The sequence below is a fragment of the Macaca nemestrina genome, chromosome 5 (genome assembly GCF_043159975.1).
Source record: "Macaca nemestrina isolate mMacNem1 chromosome 5, mMacNem.hap1, whole genome shotgun sequence".
Lineage (NCBI taxonomy): Eukaryota > Metazoa > Chordata > Mammalia > Primates > Cercopithecidae > Macaca > Macaca nemestrina.
Genome location: NC_092129.1, coordinates 32,911,603 through 32,932,009, shown reverse-complemented (window position 1 = coordinate 32,932,009; position 20,407 = coordinate 32,911,603). Strand labels below are relative to the sequence as shown.

The 20,407-nt window shown below is 34.7% G+C and overlaps 1 protein-coding gene across 14 annotated transcripts in view; it reads left to right on the top strand.

Annotated features, from left to right (window-relative positions):
- Window positions 1-20,407, top strand: part of LOC105465585 (protein tyrosine phosphatase receptor type K) — a 558,841-nt gene that overhangs the window by 262,577 nt on the left and 275,857 nt on the right. For all 14 annotated transcript variants that reach the window (XM_071096434.1, XM_071096427.1, XM_071096433.1 and 11 more), the window contains exons 4-5: window positions 12,710-12,791; window positions 15,188-15,303. In XM_071096434.1, coding sequence (XP_070952535.1) covers window positions 12,710-12,791; window positions 15,188-15,303 — 198 coding nt within the window. The remainder of the gene's footprint in view (window positions 1-12,709; window positions 12,792-15,187; window positions 15,304-20,407) is intronic.

Sequence of the window (20,407 nt, the reverse complement as noted above, 5' to 3'; positions counted from 1 at the left end):
CTGGGTGAATGAAAGATGTTTCAAAGGTCGCTTTCTCTGAAGTCTTGCTATTTTCCCAGGTGGATTAATTTTCTCTCTCCCCTGAACTCTTTTAGTGTTCTAACTCTGCTTTATCAGAAATAACTGTGCCATAGTTATTTCCTACCATGCTTATCTCTGCTGCCACATTGTGACTCTCTTGAGGACAGGGACAAAAAATTAGGTATTTCTTTCTGTCAGATGTTAGTCCAGCAAATATTAGACACTCCATAAATTTCTTTTTGTTGAATAAACACATGGCTAATTGTTCAAATTTTAAAAAATTGGTATTTTATACAGGCTTATACTTTTGTTTTAGCTGGGTATCTGCTAAAGAAAACCTAAGAATGTACTTACGGATTTTTTTTTTTTTTTCTTGAAAAGGAAAATGTTCTGAAGGAAGACAAACCTATAGGATTGAAACTGTCATGTAACTTTTAGCTCAGTTTGGAGATCAGCCTAGATGAGTAGTTTTCACATTTTAGCCTGCATCAGTATCATCTGTAGGAGCTGTGAAAACATGGATCAGTGGGTCCCAACCACAGAGTTTTTAAGAAGTTTCCAGGTTTTGTTGATGCTCTTGGTGCCAGGACCATGCTTTGATAACTTTTGACCTGATCTGTCTTAGCAGTATTTTTCAGCCTTCAGCATCTTGATAATTTGTTCATACTTTAATGCCAATATGTGGAGTCAGTACAAAGGTTAAACAGGTTAAATATCTCCTGATGTCTTTGGCAAAGGCCTTCTGTTTTCATAGACAACATCTAAAGTCATTTCAGTTGCTCTTTCAGTCCTCCTAAATCATTTTAGGTTAGTTTTTATTCTATACACTATTAAAGTAGGCACTTGGTCATTATAATGTCTGGTGCTTTCCCTCTCTTATGACTAAATACTGCCAATAAAATTAATGCTTTCCCTCGTTTTTTTCACCATCTCCCATATTGTGTTCTCAATGAAGATGAGTTTCTCTCTCTCCATCAATCCTTAAAATCTGATTTAGGGCCGGGCGCGATGGCTCACGCCTGTAATCTCAGCACTTTGGGAGGCCAAGGAGGGTGGATCACGAGGTCAGGAGATGGAGCCCATCCTGGCCAACAAGGTGAAACTCCGTCTCTACTAAAAATACAAAAATTGGCAGGATGTGGTGGCCTGCGCCTGTAATCCCAGCTACTCAGGAGGCTGAGGCAGGAGAATCACTTGAACCCGGGAGTTGGAAGTTGCAGTGCGCTGAGATGGCGCCACTGCACTCCAGCCTCGGCGATAAAGCGAGACTCCGTCTCAAGAAAAACAAAACAAAACCCTAATTTTATTCCACTTATATTGTTTTATATATGGGTAACAAAATTGGTCTATGAATCAGGCCTATTTTAAAAGTATAGTTTCAAGCCTTTGTAATTGCACAAAAAGTTCCAAGGATTTATTTCTCCCTCGTATTTCTTAAATTCTCTGCTTCAGCCCATTTTTACTGATTGCTGGACACCCAGAGAGGTTATAGGTATTCTTCAAAAAGTTTGTGATATCAAAAGGACGTCATTTCTTTCTTTTTTTGACTAACTTCTGAATAATCTCTGAGTATTCTAGATGAAAATATTTTGCCTTACAATTTTTAGCAAGATTCTTAAAGTCTTACAAACTTCATCTTTTGCTGATTCATGACACATGAATATTTTCTTAAGCATATTGGCAAAAATTTGAGTTCATCTTCTGCAAAGAATTAAGTGAATGATATACTTTTAGTGTCTTCATCTTAAATATATGTTTTAAGAAAGAAAGACAAATATATATATATATGCATAGTTGTGTGTATGCACCCATTATTTTTAGTTGTTCTGGGGTATCTTCTAAAGTTCCCCATTATTTTCTCCTGTTGAACCTGACCGTCAAACGTATTGTTTGTAACATCTGTTCATAAATGTTTTTCAATTTCAGCTATGCTTTTACTAGCTAAAAGCATTAACATCATAAATTATATAATAATATGTAATTATATTTGTACTATTTAAATATTATATAGCTAAAGATATCACTGTTCTTGACTATTTGTCTTGTAAAATAAAACAGAAAATAAAAGTTCACAGGTTTTCTATCCCTAAATTCAACTAAGAGTATGCAAAATAGTTAATCTTACAAACTTTATGTCAAAACCTTTCCCCTCTCCCCTCTAACCATAACTGTTTTTTTTCAGTAGGGAAAGTTCATGGTACTTTTGAAATTACTTAATTCCTGAATCAATATTATGTAAGTAGAGAGTTCTCTTACTACAAGAGGTTTAAACAAAATAATTACTTATTAATATATTTGAATTTGTGGTGTGAAAACTCAAGTTTAGCATCTGGCTGAACTTTGCCTGGATGTAGACACATCCATTTATCTTATCTCTTCACGCAAAATTAATCATCTGGTTTACTAAAAGGTTGCTTTTCTTTGTAAATGCATAGTGTCATCAGATTTCGTATGTTAATAGATATTTAGTATGATAGTACATGTAGGCTGAACTACTAATTTTAATTTTCTTGAGTTTCATAAGTATAAATTAAAGCTCTTGAGAGTCATTTAAATTTGTTAAGAACAGACTTACTCTGTTAGTTTGAAAGCATTTTTTTTTCAGATATAGTTGTGCAGGTGAAGTGATGTACTTGTGCTCTATGTAAGATTGGACTGTTGGTGCTAAAATTTAAAAGGTTCTGCTTGTGGATTGTAGGAAGACAAATGGCACATCTCTGGAAGCAAGGAAAAATAGTACTGTAATTCAGTGTCATGTTGATAGAAATAGAAACCTTAACCAGTCATCTTTTATTTTTGTTCCAGACAACTAACTATAAAATATAACCCAGATGGTGGAGCTATGATAGTAAAGATACAGAAATGACATTTTGCTGATGAATTTTCTGCTGCTCTTTGCTTCCCCACTTTCAGTTTTATACCATATCTTTTATGGTGTAAGTTGCTTGCTTATGTATCTAAGGACAGATCCATAGGATGAAAAATGTGTTTAAGGGCATTTTTAGATCTTGAATTATTTCAGTAAACTTTCATTTTCCTCTTCTAATTGCCTTTTTGGTTTTTCCTCTCTTTTTGCTAAACTCATATTCTAACATAAATTAGACTGAGCCATGAATAGTGGGTCCTATTTCAATTTTTAATTTCTGAGTTTCATATTTAAGGCATTTGGAATGTATTATTATGCTCTGCCTGTCTGTCTGCCTATATTGGAATTGGGAAGCCTCAAAAAGAGCAGGAGGTTGGCATACCTTATACTGTGGTCTCTAGTCTCTGGCAGCTTCACCACATATAGGCCCTGAATTGAACTGGAAAAGGGGTCATGGAAAGGGGCTTTAGTGATAGGGATGTCAGACATTAGGAATGAGCAAGGTAGTGAGTTTGTGGTGCTGTTTTTATAGCACAGAAGAGCTAAAAGGTATATCTATGTTGAATCAGTTTCTGGCAAAGGTCAGGAAAGGGGCTGACATTTATGAGAAACCTCCTAATTTGTGTGTAATGTGTTTTAATCCTTGCAATGACCTCTTGAGATCAGAACTGGGACCTGAGTTGAGATCTGTGGCTCAGAGTTGGGGCTCTGCTGCTGGGAACTCTGGTGTGCACTGTATTGACTGGGTGTACGTGTGTGTGTCTCTCTGTCTTACCTTGAGGGTCTATATCAAAACCTTTTTGAGAAAGCAAGTATATAATCCCTTCTACCCCCAGAGCCATTTTAATATTACAGATAATATGCAGAGAACACAAGAACTTTTTGTGGGTTTATATTGTTAAAGTTACTCATTCTCAGTTCAGGTTTTGGGTTTGTTTTCAGATGTGAGAAGTCTGTCTTAGTCACTTTAAGACTAAGAAGTCATGTGTTTTTGATACATATAAACCTGCATCAACGTCTATTCTAATTAAAAACACCGTTGATAATCATTTACAAGTGCAAGATTTCAGGAATGCAGAATTAATTTAAATAACTAGTGGACTATTATTATAACTTCAACATTCTAGCATATGCTCTGAAATGATTATTGTTCATTCATTTATTTAGATCTTCTAGATACTTTTAGTGATTACATTAGGGATAGTCAACCCCCTGGGCTAATTTGAAACATAGGAATGTACTATGCTTGCATATTCATTTCAGTATGGAACCTTCTGAAAATCTCCTTCTTTGGGCTTTTCTTTTACACAGCCTACTTTGGTATGAAGTCTCTTAGGTTTTATTTTCTCCTTTCGATCTGTGGTCCTGACTTTTTACAGTTACCTGGACACTGCCATGTGCTTTGACTGATGTTCTGTTGTTTATTAGGCAAAACACAATATCATTCTTGAAAGGGTTGCAGTTGGGTGGTGCTGCAGCTGCTTTTGAAGCCACTGCACTGTGGTTATACCTGATGTCATCCCTATTAGATAATGTGGTAGTCCTTCTCATCGTGTAGGCAATTGGTAATGCTAAACCTCAGGATATTTTTGTAATCAAAGCCCTTGTAATTGGATACATTGATGTTTTATTAAAGAATACCTGGTAACATTACAGTGTTAGCATTCTAAAATTAATTTGTGACTGTAATATTAATTACATTGAAATATGGATACATAGAAGTATGTGGACATGTGTATATATGTGTGTGTGTGTGTATATATATATGAAAGTGAAAGAATATTTAAACCTGTACAGTAGCTCCTCCTGAGTGGCAGATGTTGTAACTATGCAAAAGGTCTATATGTATTCAGGTAAGAGACTGTTGGTTTCTAGAATCTCTGGAGCCCTAATTACTCCCTGTAGACAGTAAAATCCTTATGTAAAGTCTTGGTAGGACTAATCTTTCTAAGGATCCAGCCATTTTTAATCTCAGGACATCTTAAGGAAAATTATGCATCTGAGTCATAGAAGTGCTAAGGATAGCTAAAATCTGAAATTTCATAGGGGTTAGATGAAGAATCAATTTGGACTTGATTATATGTCTTAATTGCCTTCCATATTTAGTTGGCATATAATTAGAACCCCCTCATTACTTTCTCAAGTAACTCTAAAATCAAAGAATTTACAAATAGTCAAATAGTTGACTTTAGCACCTCTAAACTCAAAGAGTATACACGTATTTCCCTTGCTTACATATTTTATCTATGTATCTTTTTGTGATTGCAGGTATATATCTCCTTCGGGAACTAAATAAACAAGTAAACAACCGATAGGAAAAGGTTGATAAGAATTCAGCAGTTTCAGGGTCTGAAGGCCTTGACTAAAGGCCTTTTCACACTTTAGACTCTTAGAAGTGGACTATTACATGAGTCAATAGGCAAACCAGCCTGACTTGCAGGGGTCTGACGAAGAGAAGCTCCTTTTCTCTCATATTTTCTGCTGATTCTTAGTTGAGAAACCACAATTCCAAATTGACAGTGTCTATGAGAGGAGCTACAGTGAGTGACAGTAACTGCTAGTTGTACATTGCACTTTTGGTATCACCTGTCAGTTATGTGTGTATTGATCTTTATGTATGAATGAAAATAGAATATTCACATTTGAAAAGTAACTAGATTCTAGAATTTTAAGTTTTCATGTAGCTACTGGACTTACTCTATAGAAAATCTTCTGGGGCCTATCAGCAGAAATTTATGCCTTAGAGCATTATTTAGCTGCTCAAGGGAGGTTTGTGTTTTCATGATTTCTAATATAGTTTGGGAAAATTATCTAGAACTTTCTCAAAGGAGTGTCATTGTATTATTTCAACACAATTTTGTGAGTTCAGTAAAAATGAGCTAAATGTCTATTCCCATATTTCCCTTTCAGGCAAAACAGTTAATCCATCTATTGTTTTCTGTGACATATTGGGACTCTTTGAGCCCTGACTCTCAACAGGATTCATATGGTTCAATGATGTTGTGAGGAACATGACAAGCCATTGCCCTCAATGAGTTTATATTTTAGTAAAGGAGATAAACATCAAATGTTTACTTAGAGTTAATCATGTAATTATAATCATGATCTGTTCATGGCTATAGCCTACAGACACTTTTTCCCAAATGTTCTCTAAGAGAGAAGATATTAATTCCCAAGTAACTTAGGTCAATGGGTGGTGTATTAGTCCATTTTCATGCTGCTGATAAAAACATACTTGAGACTAGGAAGAAAAATAGGTTTAATAAATTCATAGTTCCACGTAGCTAAAGGCCTCACAATCATGGTGGAAGGTGAAAGGCACTTCTTATGTGCCTTGGCAAGAGAGAATGAGAATCAAGCAAAAGCAGAAACCTCAAATCTCCTGAAAACCATCAGATCTCGTGAGACTTGTTCACTACCATGAGAACAGGATGGGGGAAACCGCCTTCATGATTCAATGATCTCCCACCAGATCCCTCCCACAACATGTGGGAATTATAGGAGCTACAATGCAAGATGAGATTTGGGTGGGGGCGCAGCCAAACCATATAAGGTGGGAAATGTCTTTGCACCTTTTAGTTGTGTGTGTGTGTGTTTTTTTTTTTTCTCTTTCAACCACATCATCATCCTTATTATTAGCTTCCACTGGACCTGAAATCATTTTGTCTACTCATCATGAACTTGGGTACCAGCATAATTTAGAGTTGCTATCTCCACTTTTGAGGCTCATCATCCTACTGACAACATCAGTATACGTGTGGAAAGCACCTGGATAGTTTTTTCACCTCACCACTTCCAAAGGTCACCCCTCTGTTTACTACTCTGGTTACACGGAAGTTGTAATATTGCACAACTGTTCTAACTTTATTCATATGTATCATACTTCCCAAGCATAAACCTTTCTTCTTCTGCTATACTCATTTTGCTTAGATCATCCAGTAACTTCATGGAGAGCTCCAATCCATCAAACCATCTGTCTTTAGCTAGTTCATCAACTTAACTTGCTTATCATCAAATGAAATCAAAATTTGATTTCATTGTGATAACTTTTGTTATACAATTGCTGTTTCCATAAACTCTTTACTGACTTTTATTCTATCCACTTTTTCTGGGCTTAAATTAAAAAAAAAAAATACTGTTTTTTTTTTTTTAAAAATCACACCACCTGATAGATTTTGATCACTAGAAATTCAGGGTTATCAATTTCAATTGGGTTCAAATATAACTGGAAATTCTACTACTATATTTTTCTGTTCAGTTCTCTTTGTTCTTCTACTCTGTATTTCAACTCCTTTCAATTTTCTCCGGACTTCAACTACTCCTTCTTTTCACCAGTCCATTACTTATAGCTAAGAAAATTGTAGCCATATAATGGAAACTTCCTTAGCTACCAGTCCTAGAAATTACATTTTTATGCATCTTCTCATTTCCTCTTACTATAAAAAAGGCAGAGAGAGCCCCTCTTACAGCCTGTAATTTGGATTTTATCCTGCTTCACGCTAACAGTTATCACTTCTTTCATGTATATATGCAAATATTCACTACTAAATTGAATTATCCTCATCAATATCTAAACATGTTTAAGTGTTTCTTACCTTAAGAGTAATAAGAAAAATTAAAAAAAAAACACACTAACCTTTCCTTGATCCCATATCTTCTTCTATCCTTAGTCAAATTTATCTTTATCCGTTCAGACAAACTTCCTATCAGCATTCTTAACCTTGCTGTCTCTGTGCTTTCACCGTGTTCTTCATTGCCCAGTATGGTTTCCACTTCTATTCTTCATACAGACTGCTCTTTCTTTGGGCACTTCTGATCTCAATGGCACAGATAAGGGGCATTTTCAATAACCATTTTATGTAGTATTTGACCAGCATTGGGTTCCTGACTTCTCTTCTTCTTTAGATACGCTTTTATTAGCTTTTGTGATGCCATGTACTTCCATTTTCCTTTTGTAGTTCTGCATACTTAAATATGTATTTTTTCATTTCCCTCTGACCTCATTGTAGCCTCATCTTCCTCAGTCTTGTCAGAGTTGAAAGTATAGGGCAAAGAGAGAAGAAGACTGAGGATACATCTTGTGGAACTACAATGTGTAAGTTTCACATGGTAGAATTCAATTATATGTAATGATGTTTTATATATATGCATATCTAATGTGTATACACACACACACATATATATACACACACATACACACACGTATATAGTCCTGTTATCATTTGTTGAATGTCTACTTTTTGATAGACAGTATTTGAGCTTTGAGGACACAAAGTTAACTACAGTTCCTAAATTAGAGGTCGCACCTTGTTATGAGAGATGCAGATGCATGTGCTTTACAGGTACTCATAGGGTTGGATCTGTAGCGTTATTCTATCTTTGTGTGTGTTACAGATGCCTATTTTATTTGTTAATGAAATTTGGGCATCGATATTTAGAAACAGGTTTTGATTTGGGCACATTTTTTCCTTGAAGGCAGATGTGTGATTTATTTTGGATGTTAGCAAAATTTAATGTTTAAATATTAAAATAAAAAACAGGAATTTAAGGAGATTTATAGGAATCAAATACTAGTTTATTCGTGTGTTTCCAAACTGGGATTGGGGGGTTAGGTTTTTATTGGAGGGAGAAGGGAATGGAAGAAATATGATTTTAGTACGTGTATCTTTTATGGCTATTTTCTGCTCATAACAGTGGTGCCCCTTAACATAGGATGCTTACTGTGTGTGAGGAGATGTGCTAAATGTTTTATGTGCATTAACTCATTTAATCTTCCCTATAAAATTTCCTTTATAGAAGAGGAAATTGAGGTTTACATTTTACATAAGCTAAAATTACAGTTAAAGGGTATGAGCTAGGCTGGGTGTAGTGGCTCATGCCTGTAATCCCAGCACTTTGAGAGGCTGAGGCAGGCAGATCACTTGAGGCTAGGAGTTCGAGACCAGCCTAGCCAACATGTTGAAACACCGTCTCTACAAAAATACAAAAATTAGCCAGGCGTGGTGGCATGTGCCTATAATTCCAACTACTGGGGAGGCTAAGAATTGTTTGAACCTGGGAAGCAGAGGTTAGAGTGAGCCCAGATCATGCTACTGCACTCCAGCCTGGGTGACAGACGAAGAGTCTGTCTCATTAAAAAAAAAAAAAAAAAGATGAATCAAATATGTATCTGACTTTGGAGCCTGGGCTCTTAACACTATGATAGATTGGAAGAATATTAAGGGGAATTTTTTTTCAGATTTTTCTAGTATCTGTAATATCTTATATTACATATTTCATGTATTATTTAATCATTTCACATATACCATTCAGTCTTCACAAGAAACCCATGATGTAGGGAAAGGCAGTGTTGTCAAGATGAGACTACAAAGACCCAAGTTATTAATAACTTGCTTGGGTTATATGTGTTAGTAGACCAACAACCAGACCCCAGGCTTCCGGACACCCAGTTCAGCTTTCCATTATAGGAGACACTTCTGGAATCATTCAGTTTGCTAGAGGAAAAAGTTGCCCTTGTTCTTTAGGATTTCCTATCTCCCCCAAGTGTAATTCAACTTTATTTCACTTATTTAGTTAATAATCCAGGACTGTTGCTGGAGGAGCAAAAATTTGATTAGAATCGTCACCTTCAGTGTTTCAGGTAATGGAGTGAAGTAAAAACGGCTTGGAAAGCAGAGCCCGTTCATTCTGCTCCCAGGCTGGCCTCCTGGTTGGTTTAAAGTTGACATCTGGTGTGGCTTTCATTGCTCTCTTCTTCTGGGAAGCCTGGTTGACTACTTGACATCAAGCATTAGATCTGACCTGAGCATTAGCCCAAGCTCGCTTTGCGTAATTAAGCTATTGAGATTTGTTTCTCCTGACTGGACAGAAGAGCCCTACAAGTTGAGGGCTCTGTTGAAGTGATAAAGCTGATTAGATCTTTAGCAGTAAAGGAATCTGATCTTAGAAATTTCTTCTAGCTCTCGTTAATGAGGCAAAGACAACGTTTAGCAGGGAAAATGAGGTCACTAAGAAGAGAAACTTTTTTTTTTTTTTTTTAAATAACCAATTTTGCCTCCTTTAAAATCAAGGCCTCAATTTATTGTCCTGAATAAAGCTCAATTTAAATGAACACATACGAAACTTTTTCTCAGGGGTGTAGTAATCTTGTTCAAAGTACGAGATTAAAGTACAACAATTCAAGAAAGTGAAGCTAAGATAGACCTAGAAGTTAAAATAATTTAATGAATACTGACAACAAAACTGAAATAACCAACAATGATGTGTATTTATTATTAGAATGTAATTTTTTTCAAAAATGATTTTTAAAAACTTTTTTTTCTGTAACTTCTCTTTGCTTAAACCACTAATCAAACAAATAAAACTTATTTTCCTAAGATACATTTATACAGACTTCAGGTATTAACACTGTTGACAATCACACTTTTTAGTTTAGATAGCACCTTTCCGTATGCTATTATTTAATCCTTAGAAAAGTTTTTTTGAAAGCTGTATTATATTCACATTATGGGGCTAAGACTTAGCTCTAAAAGTTTCAAATCTCAAATTTATGTGAATCCTTAAGAATCTGTGAACAGGAGGGCTTGGAGTATAATACAGGTTTTTTTCACTCCTGAAAAAGTGGTCTATACCAGAGTTGTCTCAAGTTATACATTATTTAAAGTCTTTGATCCTATCCTCATTTCTTGCTAAGCTCTTGTTCCAGTATTTAGAAAATGACATAGGAATTACGTTCCCACCAAATACATTTATGTAAAATATAAATCATATGCATACACATATTGTGCACCCTCCTGTATTCATAGATAGCCATCCTTCCATCATGAAGGATTCTGCTTACCACAAAGACCCCATCCTCCATCTCACTTTCATTTTATTCCAGTAAAACATCAATTGTCACAAAGGGCAAGCTTGGAGTGGAAAAGAAGTAACACAGGTGGTTTATGGTTGGGACAGTTGGAGGGGAGATGAGCCATCTATTCCGGCGGCTTACCTTGTCTCATTGTTACTGACTTTGGGGTGGTTGTAAGAGTATGGTGTGAGACTGGAAAGGGTTTAATGGAACCATACTGCTGTCTTGTCAATATAATGTCTTGTCAGTGTGCTAGTTAAAATGAAATTCATTTTTTGATTTTAAAATTTACTTAACATTTTAGACATTTAAAGGAAATTTAAACTCTAAAGTCTACTTAAATGAAATACTCTGTGTCTTCTTTTTCTTGAGAGGCAATGTAGTAAAGTTTTCAAAAACAACCTAGAGGCAGGATAGCTCGGGCCATTCCTGGCTTCACCACTTGTTAGCTTTTATGCCTTGGTTCAATTACTTTTCTTTAAAATGATCATGAAAATAATACCTACCTCATATGATTGTAATGAGGATTAAATCAATTTTTGTGTATGTATGTGTGTGATTGTGTATAGCTTGGGACAGTCTACTTTATATAGTAAGTGCTTGACAAATGTTACTTATTATCAGCCCAGTTAATCAAGGTTCTCCTCCTCCACCAGAGTAAAAATGTCCTGGCAGAGTTTACCAGAGAATACCTAAGAGCTAACCCCAAGTGATGCTTACTAGTTTCGGTTTCTCTTGACCTCTTTCTTATATTAGATATTATTTGCCTTTACCTATGTCTTTTTGGAAAAGTCAGCCTCCCAAATTTTCAAGTTGCTGTTCTATTTCTGCACAACTGCACCAAGCTTTCATGGTTTTCACCTCCTCCTACTAGAGGTTTTCACCACTTCCTAATAGAGATTTTCAGGCTGTACTAAGCTAGAACCATAGCCTGATCTCAGAATTGGCAGATACTCCCATGGGAAAGAATAAAATGGCTGGAGATTATTAGATAACATCAGAGAGGTTCTCACCTCCTAAAATGTGTGTGCATCTGGATGCCATTGTTTACACACATATCTGAAATCTTTAAATTATTGTTATTGTAATATGCCTGGCCTTTTCTAATCCTTTTATTAGGAGTGTTGACCTGCTTGAAACCTCCTGGTACCACCCTTCCTTTCTGAACCATTCGATGTTGACTTTATATCCGTTGGTGGCCTTTTCAGTCTTGACCTTTCATTTCCAGTAGTTTTCTTCTCTTATTTATCTTCTTATGCCATCTTACTCACCAATCACTTTAACTTTCAAATCAGTAGCTTATTCCCTTCCATGGAGTTAACTGATATCCTTCATCAGATAACTTTGAAATTTATACCTTTATTTTACACTGATAATCTTCTCTTCCAAATCTATCTGGTTATTACTTAAGCATTTCCCCCTGTGTGTATCATAGGCAAATCAAATTTGAAATGTTCTAAACATACTTCATTACTTTCTCCCTCATTTTGTTTCCCTTTCTGTATCAAGTTTCCTTGAAACTTCAGCTATTTAAAACTCAGATTATTATATTAATGTGTTCAGTGGTTTGCATACTACTTAGCACATAGTAGGTGCTCCATGTATGTTAAGTAAACAACAAAAATGGAGAAAGTCAATAGGCAAAAGTTTACTTTTAAAGAGATTTTCTATATCTGCCTAGTCATTCTGTTCCTATATATTTCCTTTTCAGGAAATACAACAATACTTGATAATAGCTACTTAAAGAATGTAAGCTGTTTAACCTCTGTAATGTAATTGTTCTTCAAATTTTGTTTTTTGATTTGTTTATGTATACAAGATTTAGGAAATTACTTACATTAAAAGGTTACATTTTTAATTCTTACTGAACAAAAATTAGATTCACTTTTGCATATATTTAGCTATTCCTCTCCACTGTAGACATTCTTTGAAAATGATTGTTGTAAATCTTTTCTGTTTCTTTTTGACAGGTAATATTTGAAGCCGAAGTCTCAGGAGGGAGAAGTGGTTATATTGCCATTGATGACATCCAAGTACTGAGTTATCCTTGTGGTAGGTTGTGATTAAGAATTGTATTTTTCTATGTCTTTTCAACACTTGCCTTATATTGGCGGTGACGACTGTTTGTGTATCACTTGGTTATTGCTCTCTCTTGTTATTGTTAGTCCTAGCCTTCTATTGAGTTTTAAAAGAAAACTGATATATTTCTAGAGTTTTTGAATCAAATATTTTTCAGACTTGTAACTAATTATATACATATTAAGAGATGCTTTTAAATTATTTCATTACTGAGAACAAAATATACATGCAAAGGCAGCTGTCAGGAGGACTTGTTCATTTTTTTGGCACTATTAAATTGTCTAGGAAAACAGAGAAGAATAACAAATCAGTTCAACAGAAAGGAAAATATAAAGAAGCCTCATGAAGCTATTTGATCTGCTAAGTTGAGGGCTGGGTTGAAATTAAGAGAAATAATTAGTTCATCTTATTCCAAATTTAGGACTACTTTTTTTTCCTCTGTCATAATAAATACCTGGCTAACTCATGAGGTCGGGAGTTTGAGACCAGTCTGGCCAAAATGGTGAAACCCCATCTCTACCAAAAATAAAAAAAATTAGCCAGGCATGGTGGTGTGCACCTATAATCCCAGCTGCTCAGGAGGCTGAGGCAGGACAATCACTTGAACCTGGGAGGTGGAGGTTGCAGTGAGCTGAGATTGCACCATTGCACTCCAGCCTGGGCAACCAGAGCTAGACTCTGTCTCAAAAAAAAAAAAAAAAAAGAAAAAGAAAAAAAAAGAAAAATAGAAAGCAAACGAAACGAGAAACTCAGTTTATCAATACACAGTTTTGTTATGCCCTTAGATGCACATTGGTTGGCCTTCAGATGGTGTACCTAAATTTGTGTTTACCTCACATTCCATGAAAAACAATTACTGCCTGCATTCAATAGAGCCAGGCAAAAAACAGCTGGCATAAATTCAGTCTTTGCTTGTATTTCCCAACAGCAGCATTTTATAGGGCCCGTGAATTCTGGATTATCTGTTCAGCAGTCCTCTCTGAGAAGCATCTCTAACACATTGTCAGCAGCAGGCGGGGGCCCCTTGTGAGGGCCAAGGCCTGTGCTCCTACTGAGTGCTTGCCAGACTCTAGTGTGCTTCAGAATCACCTACAGCTGTGGTAAATCACAGATTGCTTGGCTCTTCCCCTGGTTCTGATTCAATAAGTCTGGGGTGGGGCCTGACAATTTGCATTTCTGATTCCAGTGCAGCTGATGTTGCTGGTCTAGAGTTCGTAAATTGAGAACTGCTGCTTTAGCTCATGTTCTAACTCAAGAATTCCTTATTTTAAATCTCTTCCTGAGAGGTAAGGCACTAGAGAAAGATGTAGCCAGTAAGCGTCAGATTATATATACCATGTGGTAGTTGGTAAGAAAAAAGAGAACAATGGTGGTTGGTAAATTCTAAGAAAAAAGAGAACAAAATCATCTCACTTAGGGTTCAGGTGGGTTTACTAAGTTCTTTCAATCTGTAGTTTAAGAGAACTGTGTTTTTATCTACTGTTTATTTTTCACTTATTGAATGATAGGTGTTAAGGAAAGGTTTTCATAAGTATGTAGAAAATTGTGAATTGAGCACATCAGTTTTAGGGTGATATGGTCCTCCATGAGCTTTTCTTTTTACTCATGAGCATTAGCTTTTGCTGTTTATATAAATTTCCTTTCAATGGGAAACATGGATAAGGCTTGTTTTAAAAGGTAGTTTCAGAGAATACTTGATAGTTATAAATCTCACTTATATTTTGACTGCAGTCATGATTTTTGTTAGTCTAATATGGGTATTTATTTTGGATTCATATACTATGGTTATAATGGAATAGGAATAAGCTTACCAGTTTCTATTTGCAAGAGACAAAAATATTCCCTTGTTCTTTGAAATGCTAGAGGGTTATAACTACTGATTTTTTTTTTTTTTTATAAAGATCTAACTGCTTAAAATGTAGCCTAATAAGTTCAATGGCCGTGTAACTGTCAGTAGTTTAGAAATCATTATGTGTTTTCATTATATCTTTATATTAGGCTCTGATTTCATGTCAATTTGATCTCTTTTGGTTGCTTTGACTTGTAAGCTTGTAACTGTTTTATTACCATCCGTATGCAACATGCCATGGCAGCAGTTCAGCAGCAGTTGTTGAGTGCTCACTCTGTAAAGAGCAATACTCCAGCAATTATGGAACAGTAAGTAACAGAACTCCTGAGAAAAACAGAACCATGAGAGTCACAGAGGAAACGATATCTTCTGGCACAAAAAAGCCCCTCAGTTTTCTTCTTTCTGATGTGAGTCTTGACCAAAAGTAAAAACACTAGCAATAATATTCAGCTGCAGAAAAGTAACATGGCATGTTTTCTTCATGTGAAAACAAATACATTTTTTTTCCCTCCCTTCACAGATAAATCTCCTCATTTCCTCCGTCTCGGGGATGTAGAGGTGAATGCAGGGCAAAACGCTACATTTCAGTGCATTGCCACAGGGAGAGATGCTGTGCATAACAAGTTATGGCTCCAGGTAAGGCCAAGTTGGCAGCTGAGCTAAAGAGTATACTTTGTTTTAAAAAAATTACAACAGGACTGTTTGTGGTCTCTTCCTTTTGAGTGTGTGCGTGTGTGTGCACATGCGCGTGCACGCATGTAGTGGGACAGGCTGTCTGCATGAGTTTAATTTAATTCATGTTAGAGATTTCCTTTTCTGAAATAAAATACACAGGAAAATAATAAGTATTTTCGTTAGTATCTACTGAAACGTAATAATTCTCTCTGTTATATTCAAACTGCAAAGAAACTCTAGATCCATTTGAAATATGAATAAGAATGAGATATTTTCTTATTTAATAATATTTTTAAAACTGAATTTATAAGAGTTAAGTAGGAACTGTCATACTCTGATAAATTTTTTAAAGTATTTTAAGAAACCCTTGGGAATACTTCAGGAAATATGAATTGGAAGAGAGCCAATTAAATTTTTGAGTTTGAAGGTTAATCCCAGATCTGAGGTGAAGACATTTGCCTTGCACACATTAAGTCCTTAATATATTTGTGTTTAATTATGATTTAACATAAATGTTGGGGGAACTGCAAATGGTGCATATAGCAGATTTAGAATCAGAGAGAACTAGAGACTAAGAAATATGCCTTGCCTTCAGGGAATTTATAGAAAGTCTACTTGTCAGTGCTAGAGTGCTGGGGGCTGGAAAGAGCTGAGAGCAGCTCTAAAGCCAGGAAACTGGGCCTAAAAGAGATGGCTATTGAGCTAAATATTTGAAGCTAGATGATATGTAAGTAATAATATTCTCTGAGCACCTCTATTATTATTTTTTAGGTTCTCTGCATCAGAATGAGGAAAATGATTTAATTAGTTGTGAATTTTAAATTCATGGGAATGCCAATAGAGACAAAAAAAAAAAAATCCTGATAAGATGAGCTTAGTTTCTTTAACATAAACATCATGATTTATTTTACTACATCCTTTAGATAGATGAAGGTAGTGTTGGGGATAATTATTAGTTTGCGGGTGGTTTTAATGAAGGTTATAATAAATGAATATTGAAATAATACCTTATAGTGTCTGATATTGTGCTGGGTGTTATATGTGTGTTATTTCATCAAGTTCTTACAGCATTCCAATTGGAGGTTACAACAGGTGTACTTCATATTAATCTAATTATTACTACTTTTATAACTTATTTGATTTTCCGATATCAGGATACCATATTTTGTGTCCAAATATGAAAAGGAAATGAGAGTCCTTTTTTTCTGTGATTATGGTAATTTCTCCTACAGAGATTGAAAAATAGGATAATTTTTCCTGGAAAGCGTATTATATGATGTGCAACCTGTCTTATCAACTAAATGTCAAGTCAGTTTTCTTATTTCTCTCTCTATGCCTAAATAATAGTTTAAGAATGATTTTAGATATATGTTCTAATTGTTTTGCTAGTGATTTTTTCATTTAGATGGGAACATTAGCTGGCATTTGGCTTTAGTTGTGAGCTATATGGTCTTTTCTTGGAGACTAGAGGCTCTGTAGGTCTGCCCTTGGTTTTATGCCTCAGGATTTAATGTGACATTGAAATGAAAAGGGTTTTGTATCCTCAGTCGCCAGCTGCCTTGTGACAACAAAGACTTTCTGGACCCTGCTGGTCCGAGTGGGTGGTAGTCCAAACACTGCTCATTTTTTTTGTTTGTTTGCTTTCTATTTTGTAGATAGTCCATTTCATGATGGTTTTAAAAAAATTTTCCTCCTGCCATTTTTTCTAACAAAGATGAGAGGTAAAATATTCTATGAGACTTCTATGTTGCTTTCTCCCCTACCTCACCTCCTCACCTCTCTTTTTTTCTTTTTTTTTTTTTTTTTTTGGTGTTTGCTACAGAACGGTGAATTTGTGTATTTCTCTTCCACTTTACATGGACATTGCCTCATTCTTCAGTAGTGTACATATTCACCTTAATTTATTCAAAAGCTATTTTACCTTTTTCAGTAATACCACATCAATTACCTTAACTTATTCTTTCACATCACTCTTCTCAATGTACAAGAAATATTGAAATCTATCAATTACTTACTTAGGGTGTTTTCAAATTAAAATAAAAACTTTTACTATGAAATTATGTGAAAATGAATCAGATAAGATTGATCATTATATATCAATCAGTTAGAAGGTGGCAGTGACTTAAAAAACTTGCCCACCTTTTGCTGAAAGTAAAAAACATAATAAAGCAGGAAGAATTCTGGTTCCAAAGTGAATCTACCAGCTAACTCATGCAAACAGATGTCAGATTATTTTCATTTCATGTAGAATAACAGCCTAGAGTTCAGGAAGCCCAGTTCTTAATTCTAACTTTAACTCTAACCCTCCTAAACCTTTTAACCCTGTTAATTGCAGTGGCCTTAGAGATTTCATTTATGTGTTCTGGGACTCAATTTGCTTATTTATAAAAGGAGATTCTGAATAGACACTAAAATCCCTTCCAGCTGTAAGATGCTAAACGAGGTGTTTAGGTTATTTTTGGTGGCTTGAAACATGGCCTTGATAACCTTTTTGTGTGGAAGAATGAAAAAGTCTTGTTATTCGTTTTGCATGGGGAAAAATGGTACCTTAAATTAAGTATCATTGTGAGAACAAATGCTCAAAATATCTGCTGCTAGTACTGAGAATGAATGTACTTGAAACACTCAATGAAAGGTCATTGCCGTCTATCACAGAGGTAATGGAATAATACAGCAGTTGTTATACCTGCCATGGTCAGGTAAAATACCAAATGGCAATCAACTTTGTATGTCCTCCAAATAACTTACATTATGTAGTATTGAGCTTCAATTGGCAAAATGTTGTCTAAATATGGGCTAAAGTAGCAAAGACTAGAAAAACAACCAATTTTCTATTTAAAAGGAAAAATGATACACTATAACTCCGTGAAAGCTGTACAGAATGTAATACTTGATCATATTTGATATTTAAAATAATTTATTATGGAAAAACTGAATAATTTATCTTGTGTATTCCTTCTAGGTTATAATTAATATATCAGTCATTATTGTCTAAAATGATATATAAATTGAGTAAATTGAAAAATGCAGGGAAAAATGTAAACGATGAGTGGCCTGAATTAATCTAGGATAATTTCATAATGCACATTATGGTGGTTCTGAAAATGTCTATAGGAAATGACCTTTCTTGTAAGAATTGGATTATACAATTATAGAGTATTTGAAGTAGGTTTTCTGTATTTGTAGATATGTAGGAAAACATGACACATACATAAACCAGATCAACCTTCTTGTACATGCTAAATGAAGTAATGATACATAAAACAACATCAAATGTTTTTATAAGTCTGAGTGTCAGTAGACTAAAAATATGGTGAAATCATGAGGTTTTCTGGAACGTAGTTTTTAAATGTATGTTATACAGTACATTTATGCACTAAAAGAAATTTAGAATAAAATCTTTAGTCGCCCTTAGAGAATTTCCAGATTATTTTTCAATTGAGAGCTCAGTGAAGTTGCATGTATTCTTGATATAAACATATTATTTTTTGGTTAATGATTTGTAAATTTTTTCCACATGAACAGACATTTTTCAAATCTTAGTTGTAGGACTAAGCCATTTTAATTTTATAGTAGTGCTCTCCTATCCTTGGGGGATACATTCCAAAAAGCCCAATGGATGCCTGAAACCGCACATAGTACCAAACCCCACATATACTGTTTTCCTACGTATACATATGATCAAGTTTAATTAATAAATTAGACACATAACAACAATAATAAAATAGAGCAATTATAATGATATACTGTAATTAAAGTTAGATGCTGAGAGAGATCACATTCATATATCTTTGTACTTTACTCACCCTTCTTAGGACGAAGTAAAATGATAAAATAACTCACATAATGAGAATAAGTGAGGTGAATGATATAGGAAGTGTGATGTAGCATTAGGCTACTATTGACCTTCTGTCAATATGTCAGAAGGAGGTTTGCTTGGGGCTATCCTGGATCATTGAGCCATGATGATTTTGATGGTTGGGATATCAGAAACACACAATGTCGATGACTGACAAGTGAGGGAAGGCACAAGATTTCATCACGCTACTCAGAGTGGAGTGCAATTTAAAACCTATGAATGGTTTATTTCTGGAATTTTTCATTTAATGTTTCAGACTGAGATTGACAGAAGGTAACTGCAACTGCCCAAAGTGAGACCTTGGATAAGGAAGAATTTCTGTATTTCTGAGAAACTTTCAATGATATGGAATTTGTGATTCATAACTTGAAGCTATGATAAAGCTCTACTTATGGGAAATAAAATCAAAAGTGAAATTATAACATGTAATTTACATTGGAATGAAATAATAAATGCATCTGGTTATATTCCTGAGACATGTCAAATAATTTTCTTACAGGAAAAATAAAAATTAGATTGTACACTTTTATAGGCCAGAAATGTTGGTTATTTATTTTTACAATTTGAATTTATTTTTGAATTATTTTCAATATTTATTGAAAATATTTAAAATTCAAAACTTTTCAAAAATATTCAACTATTTCAATATATGAATATTTTTAATATTTTTGAATTATTTTTAATTTTTAATATCAAATTATCAATACATACTAGTTGTACATATTTATGGGGTACATGTTATATTTTTGGAACAAGCATACAATGTGTAATGATCCAATTAGGGTAACTGGGGTATCCATAACCTCAAGTATTTATTATTTCTTTGTGTTAAGAACAGTCCAATTCCACTCTTTATTTTGAAATATATGATAAATTGTTTACTACAGTCACCCTATGGTGCTACTGAACACTAGATTGTAACTCTTACTATTATGAACACTGGATAAAGTGATTGCAGGAAAAAGCAAATATATAGGCAACAAATGAACATATGGTGTAGCAGTTCCATACCTAAGTATTTACCCAAGAGAAATTAAGACATGTGCCCACAAAAAGACTTGTACAAGGAAGCCTATAACAGCTTTATTAATAACTGATAATTAGAAAAAAACTAAATGTCCATGAACAGGATAATAGATAATTTGTGCCTCATTCAAACAATGAAATACTGCTTAGCAATAAAAGAATGAACTGCTGATAATGCAA